Below are 26,344 nucleotides of genomic sequence, written 5' to 3' on the forward strand. Positions count from 1 at the left end.
TACGGATGAATGAACAAAACGAGGTCAGTTAGTATTACGTAATGGCCTAGGGGCATAGGTCATGTTTTTTTTCTACAAACAACTGCACAGGCTACGTGTGTGTCGTCGCGTTCGACGTTCAAAATTCCATAGGCCTAGTAATATTAATTTAATAAAACTTAGCTAATGTATGTGGTAAGCTTCTCATTATCGTATTTTACTAGCGAACATGTTTGGGCTGGGCCTACCTAGGAAAGGAGTGAGAGGGGTGGCGGGGGGTTGGCTACTAGAGTCTGGAGAGAGAGGCCGATCCTACTTAGTGATACTCTAAACTAGGCCTATCTAGTAGTACTTACAGCCTCACCTAGGCACCAAAAAGCATAAAATAAGCAGAATAATTTTGCACATTTAAATTTTAGCATATAATTACCTCATATATATAATATATATAACCTTTTTCTCTTTATTGCATAGCTTATATTATATTATATATTTATTTTTAGGTACTCTTTGATAAATTAATGATGCTATTAATAAAGGCGTGAATTGAAGTGTATTGTAAGGTGGTAAAATGATTAATTTAAAAACCTTCACTCATGGATCAATAAATATAGGCCTACTTCCATTTTATCTTTTCAGAATGGCTGGTAACACACGATACTTCCAAAATCAGCTGCCTGATTACAATGGCCAGGATGTCTCAAGTCCACCACCCAGTGTTAATGACTATATCAAGGCGCATGTCACTGCTATTCAGTCAAACTTAAAAGTTTCAAGTTCAACATGTTTTGAAGGAATATATCTTGGCGTCGGAGGTGTGGCATATGCTTTGAGCGATGTTGTTACAAAGTGTGACTTTTTAGACAAACAATCTACACTAGATACAGCTAAGAATTATCTAGATGCTGCCTTGAAATACGAAGAGAAACAGACAGACGTAGGGTTAAAGGTCAGCTTTCTTCTAGGTACTGCTGGGGTGTACGCTTCTGCTGCTCAATACTATGCAGTCACTGGTAATGAAGTGGAAGTTAAAAAGTTTGCAGAAATGTAAGAAGATCTAGTCAGTCTTAGTATAACTTATATTGTATACCTAGGTCTCATCATAGTTAATCTAGCATTGTCTAAATCTTGGTTCCCACCTTGACGCAACACTGTAAGACGCAAGTGAGTTGACCAATATGAAGCTTCATATTGGTCAACTCAGGTGCATTGAATCCAAGTTTGCAGAAATGTAAGAAGATCTAGTCATAGTCTTAGCATAAATTGTATACCTAGGCCTCATCATAGTTAATTTAACATTGTCTGGTTCCCACCTTGACTCAACACCGTAAGACAAAGGTGAGGTGACCAATCACAAGCTTCATATTGGTCAACTCATTTGCATTGCAAGTGTGAGCCAAGATTTATAATAGTATCCAATTTAAAAACACAACTAACCAATCACAAGTGACAGTTTAGATACCTGTCACTTGTGATTGGTCAAATTACTAATTGTGTGTTGTATATACTGAGAACCAAGCTTCTGCTTAAGTTTATATATATTGTGTGAAGTGATTACTGGCTAACTATGGAGAATCTAATACCAGCAATGTCACAAAAGGTCAACATACAAAACTCTAAAACATAAAATCAAGGTGGACAGTTTTAATTTTATTGTATTCTTTTTTTTATTTTACAGGTATGCCGGCCTATCCAATTTGTGTGCTCCAGTAAATCAATGCACTAAGCAGGCAGAGGAAATATTAGTTGGTAGAGCTGGTTATTTATGTGGTGTTCTTTTCTTTAAGAGCAAACTTGGTCTTTCAGTAAGTATTCAAAAACAAACGTACTCAACATAATATGTCCCATATTTCTTTAAGTATGCATAATTAGATGTTCTATTTTTTTTTACAGATTTTGCCTTCAGAAACTATCAACAAGATCTGTAGCAGCATTGTAGAGTCTGGCAGAGATTACGCAAAACTTTGTCAAGCGCCATGCCCTCTGATGTACCAGTACTATTCTTTTCATTATTTAGGTAACAGATGCGTCCGATTTTCCACTTGATGAATTTGTTTGCACGAATAGAAAGTGTCAGCTTATACGCATATTTCCATCTTCCAAATCTCTGTCTGCAACAAATTCAAGATCCTTGAGTTTTCGCTTCAGCGAAATCAGTAGTTCGATTTGTTTCTATCTTTTGAGAAGCGAAAAATTGCGCAACCAATCAGAGCTCAGGGAATGCACTCATTCAAATCAAAAAAATCAGCAGACACGCGATGAACATGAAAATCGCAGCTATTCATTCTTGTAGTGGAAAGGGTATCGCAATTTATTTTCTCTGCGAAATGCTAGATTCGCACAAATTCTTTACTGCTTTACTGCTTCTCGAAGAATTAACACCTTGTCATTGTATGTCATGTGATGAGGAAATCTAGGTCAATAGTTAACATTCTGCGCATTATACTGTTATCTAGAGATTGTAGAAATTGTTATAATATTGTCAGGATATTTTTTATGTTTTTCCAAAAAAATCGAAAAGTAGGAGATAACAAAAATATTGAGAGACTGATATATATACATTTTCTCACCAGGTGTATGCCATGGGGTAACCGGTATTCTCCTGATGTTGTTGTCTTTTCCTGATTTCATAAAGTCTGACCCTTCTGTGGAGCAAGACATTCGTGCAACCATCGACTTCCTACTTGCATTGCAGGATGCTGACCCACAGAAGAACTTGCCACCAGTTTTAGATGAATCCAATACCAGACCTTTGGAGGACACGCTTGTGCATTGGTGTCACGGAGCACCAGGTTTGTTTATGATTTCATTATTTATTACTATATTTATCAAGGGTAGCAAACGTATAAACTGTTCATTTCATTTTTATTTTCATTTTTATTTAGGGCCCCCAATAAAACATACAATAACATGTACAATATTGGATAATCAGCTAAAATAATAATTTGATACTGTAGGCCTAGCTGTAGGTCTAGTTCTACAGTATCTACTAGAACACTAATAGCCAGTCTAACCTATAGTACCTAGTTAGGCCTAGTAATACTAGTACTCTGCCTACTAGTAGCCTTCATGCTGTTTATCGGTAGGCCTAGCTACGTAGGTTATGCCATCCTTTAAAAACATAAAATTGTTGACAGACAGAAAATATTTATATATTTAAATTCATTCATTTTTAACCGAAAGTGTAACTTGTATTCACTAATTTAATGCAGGTGTTGTGTATATGTTTGCAAGGGCATACTTAACATGGAAGGATGAGCGTTACTTGAGGGCATGCCTAGACTGTGGTGAAACTACCTGGAACCTAGGTCTCTTGCGTAAAGGCCCGGGGATATGCCACGGCGTCGCTGGAAATGGGTATGTCCATCTTCTTCTTTACCGTTTAACAAAGGACAACAAACATTTACACCGAGCGCAGCAATTTGCAAACTTCATGTTCTCGGATGAATTCAAGAAGGGAGCAAGGACTCCAGATCACCCGTACAGTTTATTTGAAGGCGTGGCTGGAACTATCTGCTTTCTTGCGGACTTGTTGAAACCAGACGACGCCATTTTCCCATTCTTCAATGTGTTTTAAAGCTACTACATCTATAATTGGTATGAATTATATTTTAATATTAGATTAAATAACATTTTAAGGAAATTGATTTAATGTATATAATTAAAAGAAGCAGCTTGAGAAATTAAATTTTTAGTATTGGAAGAAAAATTGTGAAACGTCGAAAAAAGGAGTTTTGCGATAAACCACCAGTATAAAAAAAGGTTTTTTGATTTTGAGAAATGAATCTCGATACATTCATTTTAAAGATGTATTGTCCCCCAAAAACATAAAAAAATAATGATTAATAAAATCAGATTTTGAATAGGCAAGTTCACAGTTTTAATAAAGTTATTCACTTCTGTAGAAAAAAAATCATCAAAAATAATTATTTCACTTATAAAAAGACAAAAGAAATGGTTAATTTCAACCAAAAACCATTGTCTTCCAGAAAATTTAGGTATATTTTTCTTTGAATTACATTTTTTTGGTGTAAAATGTTTTTTTTTTGGATCAAATTTTTGGTCAAAGTGAATAACAATGTGATATTAAAATGGCATATTCAACAAAAAAAATTTAACAAATTATTTTTTAGGGGGACAATATATCTTTAAAGTTTTTATATATGTAAAATTGTACTCATTTCAGCTTTGACTGCGTGTATGATTTTTTAAAATAATAATTAAAATAACAAATGCAAAGCAACTTCCGCCACATATTGTTTTTTATCGATATTATAATTCATAACAATAATCAATATATTAAATAATGGAATAACTAATTCATCGGACGACAGTCTAATCTATATACAAGATCATTACATCCAACTATTTACACTAAATGTGTGTAGTTGGTCGCGTAGATGCTTTAATTATAGAATGTAATTTTTTTTTTCTGTGCTCTGTTTTGGGTTGACCAACTAGCATAGGTGTTTAGCACCTGTTTGGTCTTTCCTTGCCTTTTATATTTGTTTTGTCTTTTTCTTTGTATTGAATATGGCAGAAATTTAATTATTAAATAATAAATTTAAACATCGTATATTCCATTTCTAACAAATTTCAACCTTCTATCAACTAAAGCTGAAGTTTAGTCGTTATCTCGGGACTGTTCTATAGTCATCACTGGGTAGGCTTTCTTCATCAGAAATGGATGACCATGTACCTTTGATTACGATCATTCGGGAAATTACCTCATGAATGACGGTAAATAGAGAAAACAAATCAACAAAAATTTAAGTATCTTTGAAATGTAAATAATATTAAAGATATATTGTCCCCTAAAGATTAATTAAATCAGACTTTGAATAGGTTATTTTGTAATATTTTTAATAAATTTAATTTAAGACGAAAAAAAAAATGTTTTCACTTATAAAATAACATAATAAATGATTAAATTCAACTAAATTTCGACCTTTTTTAGCTTAAATTACAGTTTTTTCAGGTAAATAAATTTTGTTTAGATCCAATTTTTGGTCAAAGTGGATAACTATTATGTGACATTAAAATGGCTATTCATTTTTTTTTTCAGGGGACAATACATCTTTAATTATAAATGGTAATACGCTTGCTGATAATTGATAACAATAAAATACACACATGAATGAAATAAAACACGCATGAAACGTATTTAATAAGGCAAATGAGAAGTAGTTACAGTAATAACAATTTTTATATAATATAATATCATGATACATATAATAAATGTAATCAATATACGGAATGTTAATGAAAAACTGCTCATACATACATGTAATAAATTACTTAAACTAATATCAATTGAGCTTTTATTCCATTTTTCAGATACTAAAATGAATTTATCGGTTCTCTAATAAATAAACTATATTGATGCTTATTAAATTAGAAAAATATATTATTATTATAATTTTATAATAATTTTATTATTAACAATAATAATAATAATGGTAGTCTTATAGAGCGCCTAATACAATGTGCTTTACTCACAAAAATGTCCAAAAAAATGAAGAACAAGCTTGAATTTCCGATACTCGGGGTACAGCAAAAGAAGATGTAATGACGTCATAAGACGGGATGTAACGTCACATACAATAACCTCGCTACCAAATACGGCTATACGGTACCATCTTCGAGACGTCATATGGCTGCATCCGGTTTGAAATTAAAAAAGCCGGCTCTAGCTTTGAGGACATGTCCCTGTAGTATATTCATGCCAAATCCCAGCTCAATACTACAACGAATAAGGGAGGAGTAGTACTTTATAAATCACACTTTTTACTCAATAGTGTCCAGATGGAAGAGAAGATGCGAGAGTCCTAGACTCGGGTACCCCGAGTAAAAACAAGAAGTAGGATATTGCTGATTATAAATTGGTAATAGGTATATTGGAAAGGTAGCTGCTGCGCAGTAGATACTAACAAACATCCATCAGCTCTCTTTATTAAAGCTTGAGCTGAAAGTACATTTATGTATGCGGTATCACGTCAAGTGACGTTAAACATCCTACAGTATCACGTCTTCTAATAATAACCTTTATCTCATTTGGGACGCCGTAGTATAGTGAAAGATTATGTAGAAGGTTAGGTTAGTTACTATTTAGGAGTTTTAGATTGACGTGATACTGTTACGAAAAGCGACATAGAATAAAAAAATATACATATTTGATAAATGTAAATTTTGTGTTTATATGATATTGAATAATTAATGTGTTTGAAGAAAACACTTATGAAAGCCCATAAAATATGATGATCCATTTCTACCCAACTTGTATTGAAAACTTTTGGAAAATGTGCATATTTATTGCTAAAAATTAGCATCATAATTCAAGATTTTCAATACAAGTTGGGTAGCAACATATGGTAAATTTTATGGCCTTTCATTTTAATACCAAGAATAAACAAAAGTCACTACCGAATATAATTTTTTGAATAAAAAGCAATACAATAGCGTATGCACATTTTCCAATAGATTAGCTTCATATTATAATCATAATTAAATATTTTCAATACAAGCAGTATACTATGTATTCCTAGAATAGATAGGTTCCAACATACAGGTTCCAATATACTAGAATGTAAACTAACATAGGCCTAAACCTCTAAATAGCCAGCTGATTGTTTATATAGGTTTTTAAGTAACTAAAAATGTAACTGTAATTAAACATTCATGTGCCTGAATTCTAAAATATTATCAAAGATTGGTCAAATACCAAATGAAGTGACCGATACCCTTTACTGTATTTGAATTTTTCCAGTATCATACTTGGCAAATCCCGTGACACGCGTGTTTCATATCATAGACCCTAGCCTAAAGCTCTGTCTACACTATCAAACTGTGTATGTGACCAAAAAAATGTGATGTGCCCATTATGTGGACACGGTGATGTCATATCATATCATATTTGGGCACATAACACTTTTTTGTGTGTCAAACTAATCATGATAGTGTAGATAGAGCTTAACCTCAACCGTCTATTCTGGTTATTCTTAGATACATGCGCCATATTTATGATACACGTGTTTTGCTTGTGATAGGCCTACTGGACAAAATTGTCATAAATATGGAGATACAGCACTAATAATCGGTTTAAATTAGTGATCAATGGTAACCGTCATACAAGTACTTATTACTATTTATGGCAAGTCTGACTCTAAGATAGGCTCAATATTTGTACAATATGTATCATAGACAATCTTGCTTTCAAGCACATTTCTCAATCTTCTCAGATTCAACTCGCACGTCAGAGCGCCGTTGTCATGGTTCTTCTTGACGTTCACAGATCTGCACAATAATTCTCTTCGACAGAGCAGCATACATTGAGAACGAGAATGTGTGTTGAACACGGCTAGAACGTGATCAACCAAACACACACCTTCGTGTATTGTTGACCAATTCCAATCCACATACGTTCCTAAAAGAAGATGTATATATACAAAAATACACAATATCATTTAGATGTTTGAAAATGCGCCAAACTTTTGCCGTGCACATGTGTATATGGATGTTGCGCCTTACGTCTTATTTTTTTTTTATTTTCCGCGAGTTTCGCGATTAGGGTTTAGCATTATACAGCAAAGTATTGTCCATTTAAACATTGCCAATCATTTATATTCAAAAGATCAGATTGGCCAAACTTTTGAACATTTGTGTTTTAGTGTCATATATTACATTGCATATAGTTTCAAAAACATATAGGCCTAATAATAATAATAATAGTCTGTTCTTATATAGCGCATATAAGCAGGCTCTCAATGCGCTTTACATCAAAAATAAAAGCAGGAAATGTTAAATATAATTTTTGAGAGACACATTCATAAAATGAATGTTTATTTGTTAATTGAACGTAAAGAATATCGCCAAAGCCGCGTGATACAAAATCAACCAATCAAAATGAGTATACCTGTACACGTGAACGATCCAATGGTACTCGTACCGTACTCGTGAGAAGCTCCGGTGTCCTTAAAAAGTAACGCAGTGACTGGCAGCGTAGAACGATCATCAACGAATCCATCGTCAGATCTCACGTAGTTGTCATTAGTATCACAATTACATCTTTTTGTAGAAGATGTGCAATTTCCTTTTAATGGATATTAGTATTATTAGTTGGTCGGGGTGAGTGGGGGGGGGGGGGGATGAGGGAGGGGGAGGGGGTATTAGGGAACAGTAGGCCTATAATCGAAACCGTGTCCAAGGAATCGAATACCGTAAGAATCACAAAACCCATTGAGTAGCCTAAATGAAGATGAAGGAGAGGACCATAGAAAATATCTGAAGAATGAAGCGTATCTTGTATGTATCTTCTCCAGTTAATCTTTTCATTGTAAAATGAAAATGACGATTGGTGTACGTAATAGGCATAGACCTGCATACATCTTCATATTTATAAGAAAGGCAATATATAAAATAATGATGCGATTAAATTATTTAACCCCATAGACAGGATTTTTACAGGGGCGTTTGTTTTGTCACAAATGGTAAAGAATCATCAAGAGCTACCGTAGACCTATACCATACTTGCTCTTCTGTAGTTTGAAAAGAGCACTTCAGGAGGGGATTACGGCAACGGGCTTGGCACACGCTTCATACTCTCGTCCCGCGGGTATTTAGGCCTAATAATAATCTCATGTCTATTATTATTATTTGAAAACCGCGCTCATTTGTGACAGGTGCAAAACATAAACCAACGATTTCTGCTTTTAATTCAATAAACGATTGAAAAACGGCTTGATAATACGGTAATATTTAAAATAAGTACGTAAAGCCTACCTAAAACACCACACATGCACCCATCGTAGCCAGCTGGTGCTCCATAATTGTTCATTCTTTCTCCATCACGTGACAACCATACGCCCATCATGGCATTATGGCAAACGTACTTGTTAGAATAGAAATTTACAAAAGTACTACAGTAATTATTATTTTTTTTAATGGTACGCATTGAGGATTTACTGTGTGCATTGATTTGTACTGTACGCACAGTATTTACATTTATGGTGCTGCTCTTAATATGGTTAGAGTTGCATCAAGGTGTCACGGTACGCATTGAAAGGTTACTGTACGCATTGATGTTTTGTGGTACGTTGAAATGTTACGGTAGGCATTGAAAGGTTACGGTACGCATTGATGTTTTGTGGTACGTTGAAATGTTACGGTACGCATTGAAAGGTTACTGTACGCATTGATGTTTTGTGGTACGTAGAAATGTTACGGTAGGCATTGAAAGGTTACGGTACGCATTGATGTTTTACAGAACGCATTGAGGCTTTGTGGTACGTTGACATTTTACGGTACGCATTGATTTATGATTATTATATGCCGCAGTCAGAAGTTTTATAATGGAGGCCTACAATACCTTCATATACTGTTGACATTCGACTGATGACTTCAACAAGTCAACTATCTTGTCCATTGATATTGCATAGTCAACCTGATGAACGAATTCTATATCTTCATATCCGCTTATATACACTGAGAGGTCACTTGTAGGTGTGATAATGACCTTTCCTAATAGAAATAATTTTCAACATTTTCAATAGGAATTCGTTCACTGGCTTCTCTAATTCCTTTCATATTAGGCCTGTTTATATGCTTTATCAACGTGTCCCTGTGTATTCTGCGGGTCGCGATATTTCTTTTCGTACATGAAACGTCACGAAATAAACATGAATATTCATTAGTCATATCCATAAGACGTGAGTAAGAATTGACCAGACTACATTCACTAAATGTAGTCGAATGGATTTAGACCATATGAACTTTTCATGTCGATGTATGGGTTTCGAATCCAATGAGCAACTTATTACTTTATAGTGACAGAGAGATTATTTAAATGGTTAGGTTAAGTTTATATTTAAAAAGTAGTTCGGCTACTTTCACATAAGGAGTCCCCAAAATACGGATCTACTGTACATCATCTACCATGATGAGCACGCCGATTGGAAGACAAGCTTACACTGTTTTCGAATAATCCACGCACATGAGTAGATATAACACTATACTGGCTTAACGTCCTATCCAAAGAACGAGGCAATAAATAAGACCAAAGCTTCTCTACAACAGACGACAGACAAATCGAATCGTATGATCTGGACTAGCGCGAACCGAAAATACCAATTCAATGATAAAGTATCTTAAACATTGTTTTTATACGGTTTTAGATGTTTTAAAATATTTTATCATTGTTTTATATTATGTTGTTTTTAATACTGTTTTATTCATGAACCTTTTTACTTGTTTTATTTGATTTTTATAAAATGAATGAATGAATAATTGTACCTGTTAGCATGCTATTATCTGTAGCCTTTTCACATTCCACTTGGAAAGATTCAATTCCGTAGTACTCTCCGTCGGGATCGACACAAAACGTTGAATTATCTGTGCTTCTTACACCAAAAATACGAAGTTCCTCACAGTTCCTCAATACTGGTATTTCCTCCTCCTGTAAGTAAGCCTGTGAGACTGCCTCCGTCAAGATATGAACCGAAGATTCTGAAAAGCAAAATTAATGAGAGTGGATATTCGCCTTCAAATAGTGATAGATAATTCTACTATTAATACGGATTCAAATATCTAGATCCAGATAGTAAAAGCCATTTTGTAAGTGTATCTTAAAGATGTATTGTCCCCCTGAAAAAATAATTCCTAAACATTTTTTTGTTGAATATGCTATTTTAATGTCTCATAATAGTTATCAATTTTGACCAAAAATTGGATTGAAAAAAATATATTTACCTGAAAGAAACTGTATTTGAAAGCAAAAAATAATCACATTCGCTGCCGGCCAGCCAATGGGTTTTTGGTTGAATTTGTCAATTTATTTTATCTTTTTCTAAGTGAAAACATTATTGTTTTTCGGTTTTTTTCTACGAAAGTGATTCACTTTATTAAAACTACAAAATAACCTATTCAAAGTCTGATTTAATTAATCTTCATTTTCATGTTTTGGAGGACAATACATCTTTAAGAAAAGTTGAAAATATTATGAAAGATCCACCCATCCGTTAAATTACTGTTACAATTTTAATAGATCTGGCATTAAACCATCAAAAGCCAATCTTATATGCAGAACTAAGAAGTATTTTGTAAATAGCCTTCATTATGTACAATTCTAACGTTCGGCGATAACTCATTGCTGTAATTTTTGTTTTGAATTTTTAATTGGTTTAACATTATTTTTACATAGCCATGGCGTTTTTGCAATCTACAATTTTAATAGTTTTTTAATAGTTTATTTTAAAAGTATTATAACATAACCCTATAAATAGTATTTTAACATTGCCTTTTGTAATTTGATGTATTTTTCTTATTGTCTTTTAATGTCTGAATTATGCCAAGCAAAATGAATTTCCATTTTAAGTGGACCAATAAAAGTTCTTTAATCTTTAAGGGATAATTTCTCCCTGAATAGAGGTGTCCCCTGAATAGTCGCCTGAATTGTCATATATTTTAGGATAAATTGGTAGGACAAGGATGAGGGGGGGGGTGGGGATGGAGATTATAAAGCGCTAAATCAAGAATTCTAAATTTTATAGAATTAAAAGTCGTTGAAAGAAACATTTGAAAATCTAATGTTACAAATTTATAAAAGATTTATTATTTTTCATAAGAAATTACATTCCAACGTGCAATCATTCCTTGTATTTGAACTTTGAACTTTCAATTTTTATATTTATATTTTAAAAATCATTGTTAATGCAATTCGTGTTGTCTATTTGAAATTTCGATTTATAAAATGCAAAAGCAAATTACTGTGAAAATGACAAAGCTGTGGGCATCAGCTGAATCAATGGAGATACAAAATAAAATAAGCAAAAAGCTTAATCAAAACGATAAAGTAAAACAGCCAGACAAATTTGAAAATACAATCAAATAAAAATAATGTCAGTAAAACCGGTAATTGATACAGTATTGATTCTAGGATTACAATAGATTCAGATATAAAAACGTTCTTTATATTTAAAACACGTTCCAAAAGTATTTGTTATTGATGTTATAAGCCCTATTTTATTTAATCAGATATTGCTATTGGATCGGAAAAAAATATTTACCTGAAAAACTGTATAACAGCAAACAATAGTAAAACATTATTTTTTTGTTTAAATTTAACCGTTTTTTTGTATTTTTATAAGTGAAAACAAATTTACGATTTAAAACAAATTAATTTACATTTTTTTTTTCGTTTTTCGTCATTTATACCTTATTTCCTGTGTAGGCTATATTGAGAGATATTGCTGCCCCATAGTATTAATTTATTTGTTTATTTTTATTTTCCACTTTATTTAGAGAGAGTAATAACCTTTCCAGCAAAACCCATTCACAGGCCAGGTGGCCCTCTTTAAAATGATAAAATATTAACATCTATTGTAGACTACTAAATTTACAATATCAAAATACAATTATTCTATTTCTGAATGAATTACTTCAATCTCCCGTTCTGAAATATCGGATGTTACATTAAAATACTTGCTTACCTTGACAACAAACTCCACAGAGTAGGTAGTAGATACAAATCAACACGAGCATCTTTCTTTTGCTGTTTTTAAATCTGAAAAGATATTCTCACACATTTAAAACATTTTAAATTCAGGAATTGTGCGGTGAATTAGAAAATGGCTAAACCCTGAAAAAGGAGGAAAATTTAAAATACAAATGCATTATTAATCCTCTCTTCGGCCATCGTCTACTCTGTCCCTCTTTTTTTCTCACCTGAACTACTTTATTCAAACATAGGCCTATAATTACAAAATGTATAATTTGTATATTTTTAACTTTGTTATACACTTTTTTTAAAGATGCAGTTCTAAATTCTATCGGAGATTTTAGATTTGTTCGAAATATCTTCAGTAGAGAGTGGAGTTTCGATTTATGTACTCTGTAGCTAATTGATTTCTGACGGTCCAAAGCAAGAAATTTCACTGTATAAGAAAACAGACTTACCGTTCTATGATACGTCAGTAACGTGACTTTCTCCGGGAGATGATAATGTTGAAAAAAGGCGGACTTAAACACTTGCCGTGTAGTGCCTGTGTGTGGTGAAGTACCTCCGTCTAAACATTATTATTTAATATAAGTATGGTGGCGCTGCATTTTTTTGTGCAAGTACTTAATTAATTTTTTTGCAATTGATATACACTAGAGATAGATGTTTTGGCACATAATGATGTTTCATACGTATAATAATACTCACAATTACAAGACAAAAATCGAAACGTCGACTGGTGTACTAACAACAAACAACAACAACAGACTTGGGGCAAGTCTAATATTGATACGGCCTTTACGGTATTCATTCATTCATTCGAATTTGGATGTTGTTCTAGTCGATCCAGAAGGGGACCAATATCAACCCAAAAATTAGCCGACCTTCCTTTGGATCGACTAGAACAACACATTCCCTTTACTTATTGTGCTGTTGACATTTTTTGACCTTTTCTCATTAAAGATAGACGAAGGAAGGTGAAGCGATACTGCGTATAGTGTACATGTCTTACATCCAGGGCTATACATTATATCTCATTAGAGACCGATTCTTTCATCAACTCACTAAGACGATTGTTAAGTGTTCGTGGGCCAGTTCGTCAAATTCGGTCAAATTAATTGTATTTTTTGCAACGGAAAAAATGGAACTCTAAATCATATTAGCTTTATTAAATATTCATTCCCCGTCAGGGAGCCAATTAGTAGTAAAGCATAATATTTAGATAGGCCTATCAATGTAAAATTAACAGTGATGTAGACAAAGAAAACAAATGATAAGAATATAAAAAGGGCTTCATCATTTGGCCAAACATAGACAATTGTCACTATATATGCATTGGGCTACCTTGTGTATGAATTAAGGACCCAAGTACACTCTCTAAAGCTTGGTTCCCACTAGCGACGCAACGTAACGCAACCTACGCAACGGAAGAAAATGCCCTTCCAATAATTGTGTTTGCCCCCGCCTGCGTGAAATCAAACCTGCGATATTTGCAGCACTGTTGCGTCGTCGGTTCCCACTTGTGATTATGCAATACATCACTTTGCGTCGATACGTCGTTGCGTTGCGTTCTAGGGAACCACGCTTTAGTACTATTAACACGTGGAAGAATACCGGTATGTATAAAAGAATGGCCGGGCCGCATTATTTTTTTTTCTATGAGACTAAGGCAGAAATCATGAATAATTCATTAGAATAATTATGACATAATATGGGATATTATAGAGCTATATAAGAATGGAGAGAGATTAAATACCTTGTGTAAACAACGTTTGCCAACCGAAATGTTTGGTCTAGTGGTAAATGCTTACTATTATACTGGAGCCCTCGGTTTGAGATCAATCAAGAACATGATTTTTGTTTAATAGTTGAGAGAGAATATTTAGAGGTTTAGTATATTTAGGAAGTAGATCAGCTATCTTGCAATTCTTTATAATAGAAAAAATAATGAATTATTCATGATTTATGCCTTAACCTAATAGGAAAAAAACAATGCCAGCCAACTCTATGGATATCGCCCTCTGTTGACGAATGTGTATGTTCCATTGTACAACATGGTACATGATTATAAGGGCCCAAGTCCATTGCCTTAAACGCGTTCCCATGATGCAACAGAAGCGCGTGTTTTTTTTAATTTTCTCAGACTTGGGCCCTTCTTATATTCAGGTATTCATTGTAATCTAATATGCAAATATTTGTGTAAACTTTGCAGGGAGTCATATGTAACGCAGTATACGTAAAGCTGGTTCTTACTAGGACGTAACGCAAGGACGTAAACGCAACGCAAACGTTGACAAGCGACCGTTCGAATAATCGATCACTTACGTTGCGTTACGTCCTTGTCTTGCGGTCATGTGGGAACCAAGCATAACTGAGATAATGATTACGTAATCGTTGTTGAAGTTATGCTCATCTGAAATGATTTGCATAAATGCCATGTGACGTATTATTAGAAATCTTACTTTCTAGTGTGGTTAGTTGAGACGATGCCAGCGTATAGACCACCGGAGTTGTATTTACGATCGGTTATTACGAGCCGCGGTAGCCCAACGGAAAAGCGGCTTTCCGGTTTCCGCTCACCGCCCGGCTCCTCCCCATGTTTTGTATTTCGCTGTATGTATTCATAGTAAAGTAAAGTAAAGGTGAGTTTTCAAGGCAGCCTCAACATATAGAGTGATAGTGGCTAAACCGTTAAGAAAAGGAACGAAAGCCATAATCCTTTGTTGACGGAATGAGGCACCAACAAAACACATTTTTAAATTGTTTTCCAAAATTCTGGATCTGAAACGCCCCTCCCCATCGCCCGATCTCGCTCTTTCTCCCACACACATGAAAATTATAACTTGCATATTATTTCAAAAGTTTTGTTATGTTATAGGCCTATTTCTAAGTTTTTGGTCATTTTCCCCAATAACTGACCTTTACTTTTATATACTTTATAACTTCCACATATTGTTTATACGAGAAAAACACAAACAACAACCCGTTATCTCCATTTTATATATATAATTACTTGAATGTAAATAATGTAAAACAAAAATTACAATATTATAAGCGCCCATTATTATACGAGTCAATATGCGCTCAAATAGCAACGCTTGATATTTGTTACGGCTTTATTAATAATAATATTAGATAACTTCATGAAGATCGTTCCCAAATAATAAACTGTTATTGTTGGAAAAATACAATAAGAATACTCGAAATCTATTTTGGTGATATCTGATTTAACTCATCCCAACAAACAATGCGTCTCAACGTAGTCGGTCTTTCTCTAGAGGGCAGTATTTTTTTAATGCTGTGGCGTAATAAAACTCTGCTGCTGGGCATTACTGCTTGTAGATATGTAGCAGCAGCATCAACAGCCCAACTTGGAATCTATCAAACTATACTTGTCGTTATGAGCCACTGAAAAAAAAAATGTTAAAGTTTTTGAAAATCAGGCTGTGTATACAAATTACCTTTTTTACCGTTGCACTCGGCATTTGGCAAACTATCGACAGTGGTAAGTTACGCTTCATTCGTTTTATTTATTATATTCACTTCAAATTCATCAAACAACACTCAAATTAGCATCTTAATTTGTGTTATGTGTGAAGAACTTTAGAAGTAAATTCCTAATCATGGCTTCGTTATGTATTTATGCAGTAAAAAAAATAAATATGAAAATCAAGAGAAAAACTTGCCAATATAAAGAGTAAAATGCATTTACATGATGAAATTGTCACAAGATAAATATTTTTTTATTCTTATTTTCTATTTCAAAAGAAAAAATTGAAGGTGATCAGAATGATGTTTAAATATGTATTGTCCCCCTTACATTTTTACAATTTTGTTGTTGAATATGTTAATGTCACATAATAATTATCCTCTTTGACCAAAAAATTCGACCGAAAAAAGTGTATTTACCTGAAACAAGGCCGGCCATATACATGGCTGCAGTCGCGTGCTCAAATTTGATTTAATGTTTACCGACCAACCGACCGACCAACTAGTAAGCTGACTAAAACAGTAATTTGAATCAAAAAAATAGTCAAATTGGCTGCCAGCCAGTGGGTTTTTAGTTGAATTTAACCATTTATTTTGTCATTTTATAAGTGAAAACATTTTTTTCAGTTTTTTTTTCTATGGAAGTGATTAACTATTAGACAAAATAGTCCGAAGTCTGATTTAATTAATCTTCATTTTTTCAGGTTTTTGGGGGACAATACATCTTTAAGGATAAAGTATTTCAAAATGTTTCAGTTGAATTTTCACTATAAAAATGACAATAATATTCGCATAGTATAATACAGTTTAATACCCAAATTCCTAATTTTGCTGTCGGCAGCCATTTTACTCTGAGTGTTTCTTAAATGCATGTTGGTTTTGCAACTAATGTATCTGATTATATTAGAAAAATGTTTTTTTTTTCTTGATATATTTACAAACTTTTATCTAAATTATTAGGGCAGACGTTATAGGATGAACCTCTATATGAAGGAATATTAAATATTAGTATTATTTTATTTATTATAATTTTTTTTCTCAAAAGGTTGTCCGATGTTCTGGGAAAACTATTTGACCGCCTGTTATCGTGTATTGGATCTGAAGGCGAACTATTCTGATGCGTGCCTAAACTGCCAATTGGAAGGCGGGCATCTTGTAGTAATTTCTAGCCAAGAGGAGCAATATTGGGTTGAAGAGTTTATAAGCACGCAAGATCGTAGGATTTACTGGATTGGTTTAAATGATTTACTCGTGAAAGGGCAGTATGAATGGATAGTTCCTTCAAATTTCTCTTATATAATTTTTTGAATAAAAAGCAATACAATAGTGTATGCACATTTTCTAATAGATTAGCTTCATATTATAATCATAATTAAATATTTTCAATACAAGCAGTATACTATGTATTCTTAGAATAGATAGGTTCCAACATACAGGTTCCAATATACTAGAATGTAAACTAACATAGGCCTAAACCTCTAAATAGCCAGCTGATTGTTTATATAGGTTTTTAAGTAACTAAAAATGTAACTGTAATTAAACATTCATGTGCCTAAATTCTAAAATATTATCAAAGATTGGTCAAATACCAAATGAAGTGACCGATACCCTTTACTGTATTTGAATTTTTCCAGTATCATACTTGGCAAATCCCGTGACACGCGTGTTTCATATCATAGACCCTAGCCTAAAGCTCTGTCTACACTATCAAACTGTGTATGTGACCAAAAAAATGTGATGTGCCTATTATATGGACACGGTGATGTCATATCATATCATATTTGGGCACATAACACTTTTTTGTGTGTCAAACTAATCATGATAGTGTAGATAGAGCTTAACCTCAACCGTCTATTCTGGTTATTCTTAGATACATGCGCCATATTTATGATACACGTGTTTTGCTTGTGATAGGCCTAAATGATTTGCAGGCCTACTGGACAAAAGTGTCATAAATATGGAGATACAGCACTAATAATCGGTTTAAATTAGTGATCAATGGTAACCGTCATACAAGTATTTATTACTATTTATGGCAAGTCTGACTCTAAGATAGGCTCGATATTTGTACAATATGTGTCATAGACAATCTTGCTTTCCAGCACATTTCTCAATCTTCTCAGATTCAACTCGCACGTCAGAGCGCCGTTGTCATGGTTCTTCTTGACGTTCACAGATCTGCACAATAATTCTCTTCGACAGAGCAGCATACATTGAGAACGAGAATGTGTGTTAAACACGGCTAGAACGTGATCAACCAAACACACACCTTCGTGTATTGTTGACCAATTCCAATCCACATACGTTCCTAAAAGAAGATGTATTTATAAAAATATACACAATATCATTTAGATGTTTAAAAAGACGCCAAACTTTTGCCGTGCACATGTGTATGTTGCGCCTTACGTCTTATTTTTTTTTTTTTTTCCGCGAGTTTCGCGATTCAGGATATACAGCAAAATATTGTCCATTCAAACATTGCAAATCATTTAGGCCTATATTCAAAAGATCGGATTGGCCAAACTTTTAAACATTTGTGTTTTTAGTGTCATTGCATATACTCTAGTAGCTAGATCAACGTTCGTATGCACTTTGAGGTCCAGAGAATTTGACCTCAGAAATTGGTTTAGGATGGTCAAACAATCATTTTTGGCTTGATTACACATTTTGAAAATGTGGCGAAAGGTCAAAAGGTCAGGGTGAAAGGTTATAATACCAAACACCAATAGGTCCTTAAATCTCAACAACCACTGGTCACAGCAAGGTAATTTTGGTCTCAAATTGATCAGAAGGTATATATTTATATTCAGTCTAATGGGACATTTTAGTCAAAAATGACCGGAAATGCCATTTCTGACCTTTGACCCACTACTATTAGAATGAATGTAAATATGTATATTTCGAACAATTTGATACCAAATTTAAGTTTCTACGACCAGTACTTACAGAGATATAAAGATGCCCTGATATGTGGGTCAAAGGTCAGAAAGCGCATTTCTGATCATTTTTGACTAAAATGCCCCATTAGACTGAATATGAATGCATGCCTTCTGAACATTTTGAGACCAACATCGACTTGCTGCGACCAGTGGTTGCCGAGATACAAGTAGGTATTTATATTTGTTCATATAACCCTTGACCCTGACTCTTTGACCTTTTGTAACATTTTTCAAAATGTGTAACAAATAACAAAATCTATATTTCGAACAGTTTAAGACCAAATTCAAGTGTCTACGACCAGTAGTTACGGAGATACATACATGCCCTGGGTTGTGGGTCAAAGGTCAGAAATGGCATTTCCGGTCATTTTTTACTAAAATGTCCAATTAGACTGAATATAAATGTATACATTCTGATCAATTTGAGACCAAAATTAACTTGCTGTGACCAGTGGTTGTCGGAGATTTAAGGACATGTTGGTGTTTGGTACTATAACCTTTCACCCTGACCTTTTGACCTTTCGCCACATTTTCAAAATGTGTAAGCCAAAATTGATTGTTTGACCACCCTTAACCAATTTCTTAAGTCAAATTCTCTGGACCTCAAAAAAAGTGCATACGAAAGTTGATCTAGCTACTAGAGTAATATAGTTTCAAAAACATATAAATATATTGTTTGAGAGACACATTCATAATAATGAATGTTTATTTGTGAATTGAAAGTAAAGAATATCACCAAAGCCGCGTGATACAAAATCAACCAATCAAAATGAGTATACCTGTACACGTGAACGATCCAATGGTACTCGTACCGTACTCGTTGTGACTTCCTGTGTCCTTAAAAAGTAACGCAGTGACTGGCAGCGTAGAACGATCATCAACGAATCCATCGTCAGTTCTCAAGTAGGCATCATTACTATCACAGTTACATCTTTTTCCAACATATGCGCAATTTCCTTTTCAAAAAAACTAACTAATAATTAAGCGTATCTTTTATGTATCTTCTCCAGTTAATCTTTTACGTAATTTAACGTAATAGGCATATAGCTGCATACTTCTGATCTTCATTATAAAAAAGGCAATATAAATCAAACTTTATATATAGACTGATTATAACTATATTGTATATACTTCTAAATAAAGTTTTTACCATCTGTGTTTTCAAAATATTATAATGCGATTTAATTATTTATTGTTTAACCACCCCATAGACAGGATTTATACAGGGGCGTTTGTTTTGTCACAAATGGAAAAGAATCATCAAGAGAGCGTAGACCTGCTGAAAAGAGCACTTCAGGAGGACACACGGCAACGGGCTTGGCACACGCCTCATTCTCTCGCCCGCGGGTATTTAGGCCTAATAATAATCTCATGTCTATTATTCTTATTTGAAAACCGCGCTCATTTGACATGTGCGATTATTCGACAGGTCGTTTAATAAACATAAACCAACGATTTCTGCTTTTTCAATAAACAATTGTTATACAAGTCAAGTCAAGTAAGTCAAGTCAAGTCAATTTAAGTAAATTTATTGTCATTTGTAAACATATAAAAAACATTTACATTTAAATGAATTTGAACAGTTTCGGCTAACAACAAATAAATAGAACTTAAACTACGTGGTGAAACTATCCCCCGCTGGACACCATCCCGGTATTTTTAGAACTGGTTTCGGGGTTGGTAAAAAAGTAAACCCCGCCGGACACCATTCCGGTATTTCAAGGTTTCGGGGAAGTACAAAACTTAACGTAAACATGTATCATTAATTGCACGGATTGCTGTTGGGTAGAAAGAAGTAACTGACCTATTAGTTTTTTGCAACTATCGATCTAAATTTGTGAATGTGAGACATAATTTGGAAATGGTGGTTGCCAGGATGGTATGGATCATTTATGATCAAGATAACCTTTTTGAGTAAACGTTTAGCGTACTAAGTACCAATAGAACGTTGGGGTATGCCTATGCCTATACGGCTAGATAATACGGTAATATTTAAAAAAGTACGTAAAGCCTACCTAAAACACCACACATGCACCCATCATAGCCAGCTGGTGCTCCATAATTGTTCATTCTTTCTCCATCACGTGACAACCATACGCCCATCATGGCATGATGACAAACGTACTGGTGGTCATAATAGAAATTTACAAAAGTACAGTTTTACTTATTTATTTATATGGTGCGAATTGAGGATTTATTGTACGCACAGTGCGTATTGGCATTTAAAGCTTGGTTCCCACTAGAACGCAATTCAGCGACGTATTGACGCAAAGTGCTGTATTGCGTACACAAGTGGGAACCGACGACGCAATAGTGCTGCAAACATCGTTTGATATCACGCAGGCGGAGGCAAACACAATTATTAGAAGGGCATTTTCTTACGTTGCGTAGATTGCGTTACGTTGCGTAGATTGCGTTACGTTGCGTCGCTAGTAGGAATCACGCTTTTACGGTGCTGCTCTTGATAACGCATTGAGGTTTTATGGAACGCATTGAGGTTTTATGGAACGCATTGAGGTTTTATGGAACGTATTTGTAATTTTACGCTACACATTGAGAGTTTACAGAACGCATTGAGGTTTAGCCTACAATACGAATTGAGTTTTTACGGCACGCATTAATTTGGTACGGTACGCATTGGTTTTTATAGTACGCATTGAGGTTTTACGGTACGCATTAGGATTTTACGGAACGCATTGCAGTTTTACGGTAGTTTTACGGTACACATTGATAGTTTGTGGAACACATTGAGGTTCTACGATAGGCCTACACATTGCGGTTTTACGTACGCTTACGTAACGTTTTAATGGTACGTTGAAATGTTACGGTACGCATTGATTTATGATATAATATGCAGTGAGACGTTTTATAATGTAGTATACAATACCTTCATATACTGTTGACATTCGACTGATGACTTCAATAAGTCAACTATCTTGTCCATTGATATTGCATAGTCAACCTGATGAACGAATTCTATATCTTCATATCCGCTTATATACACTGAGAGGTTACTTGTAGGTGTGATAATGACCTTTCCTAATAGAAATAATTTTCAACATTTTCAATAGGAATTCGTTCACTGGCTTTCCTAATTCCTTTCATATTAGGCCTGTTTATTAGGCCTGTTTATATGCTTTATCAACGTGGCCCTGTGTATTCTGCGAGTCGCGATATTTCTTTTTATCGTCGTTTTATTTCTTTTATAAACCCTCATGAAATGTCACGAAATAAACATGAATATTCATTAGTCATTATCCATAAGACGTGAGTAAGAATTGACCAGACTACATTCACTAAATGTAGTCGAATGGATTAGACTATATGGACTTTACATGTCGATGTATGGGTTCGAATCCAATGAGCAACTTATTACTTTATAGTGACAGAGAGATTATTTAAAGGGTTAGGTTAAGTTTATAATTAAAAAGTAGTTCGGCTACTTTCACATAAGGAGTCCCCAACGAAAAGAATATCGCCTACGGATCTACATTATCTACCATAATGAGCACGCCGATTGGAAGACACGCTTACTCTTTTGGAATAATCCACACACACACACCATAAATGCAACTCGACCGGCTTAACGTCCCATCAAAAGAACGAGGTAATACATAAGACCAACTCTTCTCTACAGACAGACGGCATCTAATTGAAAATCGAATCGTATGATCTGGACTAGCGCGAACCGAAAATACCAATTCAATGATCAAGAATAGTCGAATTAAACCGAAAAAAAGTTAGGATTAATATGTGAAAGTAGCTTAAACAATAATTGTAGGACTCCAATGGAAATAAACCTGAGTTATTGGTTTTCTTGGACGATCCTGATCGAAATCACTTTTTCTCACCCCATTTATCTTTTTTTGAATTTTTAATGCATGTTTTTAAAAACATTAAAAATATTTTAAACATTGTTTTTATACGGTTTTAGATGTTTAAAAAAATATTTTTATCATTGTTTTATATTATGTTGTTTTTAATACTGTTTTATTCATGAACCTTTTTACTTGTTTTATGTGATTTTTATAAAATAAATGAATGAATAATTGTACCTGTTAGCGTGCTATTATCTGTAGCCTTTTCACATTCCACTTGGAAAGAATCAATTCCGTAGTACTCTCCGTCGGGATCGACACAAAACGTTGAATTATCTGTGCTTCTTACACCAAAAATACGAAGTTCCTCACAGTTCCTCAATACTGGTATTTCCTCCTCCTGTAAGTAAGCCTGTGAGACTGCCTCCGTCAAGATATGAACCGAAGATTCTGAAAAGCAAAATTAATGAGAGTGGATATTCGCCTTCAAATAGTGATAGATAATTCTACTATTAATACGGATTCAAATATCTAGATCCAGATAGTAAAAGCCATTTTGTAAGTGTATCTTAAAGATGTATTGTCCCCCTGAAAAAATAATTCCTAAACATTTTTTTGTTGAATATGCTATTTTAATGTCTCATAATAGTTATCCATTTTGACCAAAAATTGGATTGAAAAAAATATATTTACCTGAAAGAAACTGTATTTGAAAGCAAAAAATAATCACATTTGCTGCCAGCCAATGGGTTTTTGGTTGAATTTGTCAATTTATTTTATCTTTTTCTAAGTGAAAACATTATTGTTTTTCGGGTTTTTTTTAGGGAAGTGATTCACTTTATTAAAACTACAAAATAACCTATTCAAAGTCTGATTTAATTAATCTTCATTTTTCATGTTTTGGAGGACAATACATCTTTAAGAAAAGTTGAAAATATTATGAAAGATCCACCCATCCGTTAAATTACTGTTACAATTTTAATAGATCTGGCATTAAACCATCAAAAGCCAATCTTATATGCAGAACTAAGAAGTCTTTTGTAAATAGCCTTCATTATGTACAATTCTAACGTTCGGCGATAACTTATTGCTGTAATTTTTGTTTTGAATTTTTAATTGGTTTAACATTATTTTACATAGCCATGGCGTTTTTGCAATCTACAATTTCAATAGTTTTTTAATAGTTTATTTTTTAATTAATTTATTATAACATAACCCTATAAATAGTATTTTAACATTGCCTTTTGTAATTTGATGTATTTTTCTTATTGTCTTTTAATGTCTGAATTATGCCAAGCAAAATGAATTTCCATTTTAAGTGGACCAATAAAAGTTCTTTAATCTTTAAGGGATAATTTCTCCCTGAATAGAGGTGTCCCCTGAATAGTCCCCTGAATTGTCATATATTTTAGGATAAATTGCTAGGACAAGGATGAGGGGGCGGGATGAAGATTATAAAGCGCTAAATCAAGAATTCTAAATTGTATAGAATTTAAAGTCGTTGAAAGAAACATTTGAAAATCTAATGTTATAAATTTATAAAAGATTAGTATTTTTCTTAAGAAATTACATTCCAACGTGCAATCATTCCTTGTATTTGAACTTTGAACTTTCAATTTTTATATTTATATTTTAAAAATCATTGTTAATGCAATTCGTTTTGTCTATTTGAAATTTCTATTTATAAAATGCAAAAGCAAATTACTGTGAAAATGACAATGCTGTGGGCATCAGCTGAATCAATGGAGATACAAAATAAAATAAGCAAAAAGCTTAATCAAAACGATAAAGTAAAACAGCCAGACAAATTTGAAAATACAATCAAATAAAAATAATGTCAGTAAAACCGGTAATTGATACAGTATTGATTCTAGGATTACAATAGATTCAGATATAAAAACGTTCTTTATATTTAAAACACGTTCCAATAGTATTTGTTATTGATGTTATAAGCCCTATTTTATTTAATCAGATATTGTAATGCGTGTAGGCTATTGGATCGGAAAAAGTATTTACCTGAAAAACTGTATAAAAGCAAACAATAGTAAAACATTATTTTTTTGTTTAAATTTAACCGTTTTTTTGTATTTTTATAAGTGAAAACAAATTTACGATTTAAAACAAATTAATTTACATTTTTTTTTTCGTTTTTCGTCATTTATACCTTATTTCCTGTGTAGGCTATATTAAGAGATATTGCTGGCCCATAGTATTAATTTATTTGTTTATTTTTAATTTCCACTTTATTTAGAGAGAGTAATAAGCTTTCCAGCAAAACCCATTCACAGGCCAGGTGGCCCTCTTTAGAATGATAAAATATTGACATCTATTGTAGGCTACTAAATTTACAATATCAAAATACAATTATTTTATTTCTAAAATACATTACATTAAATGAATTACTTCAATCTCCCGTTCTAAAAGATCTGATGTTACATTAAAATACTTGCTTACCTTGACAACAAACTCCACAGAGTAGGTAGTAGATACAAATCAACACGAGCATCTTTCTTTTGCTGTTTTTAAATCTGAAAAGATATTCTCACACATTTAAAACATTTTAAATTCAGGAATTGTGCGGTGAATTAGAAAATGGCTAAACCCTGAAAAAGGAGGAAAGTTTAAAATACAAATGCATTATTAATCCTCTCTTCGGCCATCGTCTACTCTGTCCCCCTTTTTTTCTCACCTGAACTACTTTATTCAAACATATAATTACAAAATGTATAATTTGTATATTTTTAACTTTGTTATACAGTTTTTTTAAAGATGCAGTTCTAAATTATATCGGAGATTTTAGATTTGTTCGAAATATTTTCAGTAGAGAGTGGAGTTTAGATTTATGTACTCTGTAGCTAATTGATTTCTGACGGTCCAAAGCAAGAAGTTTCACTGTATAAGAAAACAGACTTACCGTTCTATGATACGTCAGTAACGTGACTTTCTCCGGGCGATGACAATGTTGAAAAAAGGCGGACTTAAACACTTGCCGTGCAGTGCCTGTGTGTGGTGAAGTACCTCCGTCTAAACATTATTATTTAATATAAGTATGGTGGCGCTGCATTTTTTTGTGCAAGTACTTAATTAATTTTTTTGCAATTGATATACACTAGAGATAGATGTTTTGGCACATAATGATGTTTCATACGTATAATAATACTCACAATTACAAGACAAAAATCGAAACGTCGACTGGTGGACTAACAACAAACAACAACAGACTTGGGGCAAGTCTAATATTGATACGGCCTTTACGGTATTCATTCATACATTCAGGCGTACTTCCCCGAATTTGGATGTTGTTCTAGTCGATCCAGAAGGGGACCAATATCAACCCAAAAATTAGCCGACCTTCCTTTGGATCGACTAGAACAACATCCAAATAATTCCCTTTACTTATTGTGCTGTTGACATTTTTGGACCTTTTCTCATTAAAGATAGACGAAGGAAGGTGAAGCGATACTGCGTATTGCGTACATGTCTTACATCCAGGGCTATACATTATATCTCATTAGAGACAGATTCTTTCATTAACTCACTAAGACGATTGTTAAGTGTTCGTGGGCCAGTTCGTCAAATTCGGTCAAATTAATTGTATTTTTTGCAACGGAAAAAATGGAACTCTAAAT

The 26,344-nt window shown here is 33.5% G+C and overlaps 3 protein-coding genes across 4 annotated transcripts; 1 reads left to right on the forward strand and 2 right to left on the reverse strand.

The window, feature by feature from the left end:
- The first annotated feature begins 52 nt into the window (after nt 1–52).
- LOC144841299 (lanC-like protein 3) lies at nt 53–3,873 on the forward strand. Of its 2 annotated transcripts, none has more exons than XM_078697584.1 (6): nt 53–174; nt 619–1,026; nt 1,658–1,784; nt 1,873–1,996; nt 2,553–2,771; nt 3,192–3,873. In XM_078697584.1, exons 2-6 carry the CDS (start codon nt 620–622, stop codon nt 3,554–3,556), a joined length of 1,242 nt encoding a protein of 413 aa, XP_078553710.1. In that variant the 5' UTR covers nt 53–174; nt 619; the 3' UTR covers nt 3,557–3,873. The 2 variants fall into 2 exon arrangements, with proteins under 2 accessions (XP_078553710.1, XP_078553709.1); XM_078697583.1 differs by having other exon boundaries at nt 65–167.
- A 1,713-nt stretch (nt 3,874–5,586) lies between these two features.
- On the reverse strand, nt 5,587–12,513 carry LOC144841455 (contactin-associated protein-like 2). The gene is made up of 6 exons (XM_078697786.1): nt 12,462–12,513; nt 10,267–10,479; nt 9,344–9,495; nt 8,758–8,866; nt 7,892–8,068; nt 5,587–7,402 (listed from the first exon to the last, which is right to left on the reverse strand). The coding sequence occupies exons 1-6, from the start codon at nt 12,511–12,513 to the stop codon at nt 7,125–7,127; spliced, it is 981 nt and encodes a 326-aa protein (XP_078553912.1). The 3' UTR covers nt 5,587–7,124.
- Nucleotides 12,514–17,933: 5,420 nt separating this feature from the next.
- On the reverse strand, nt 17,934–25,221 carry LOC144841456 (contactin-associated protein like 5-3-like). Its single transcript, XM_078697787.1, has 6 exons — nt 25,170–25,221; nt 22,953–23,165; nt 21,785–21,936; nt 20,913–21,021; nt 19,677–19,853; nt 17,934–18,266 (listed from the first exon to the last, which is right to left on the reverse strand). The coding sequence occupies exons 1-6, from the start codon at nt 25,219–25,221 to the stop codon at nt 17,989–17,991; spliced, it is 981 nt and encodes a 326-aa protein (XP_078553913.1). The 3' UTR covers nt 17,934–17,988.
- Between the last annotated feature and the right edge of the window lie 1,123 nt (nt 25,222–26,344).

Source organism: Antedon bifida, chromosome 4 (genome assembly GCF_963402885.1).
Source record: "Antedon bifida chromosome 4, ecAntBifi1.1, whole genome shotgun sequence".
Lineage (NCBI taxonomy): Eukaryota > Metazoa > Echinodermata > Crinoidea > Comatulida > Antedonidae > Antedon > Antedon bifida.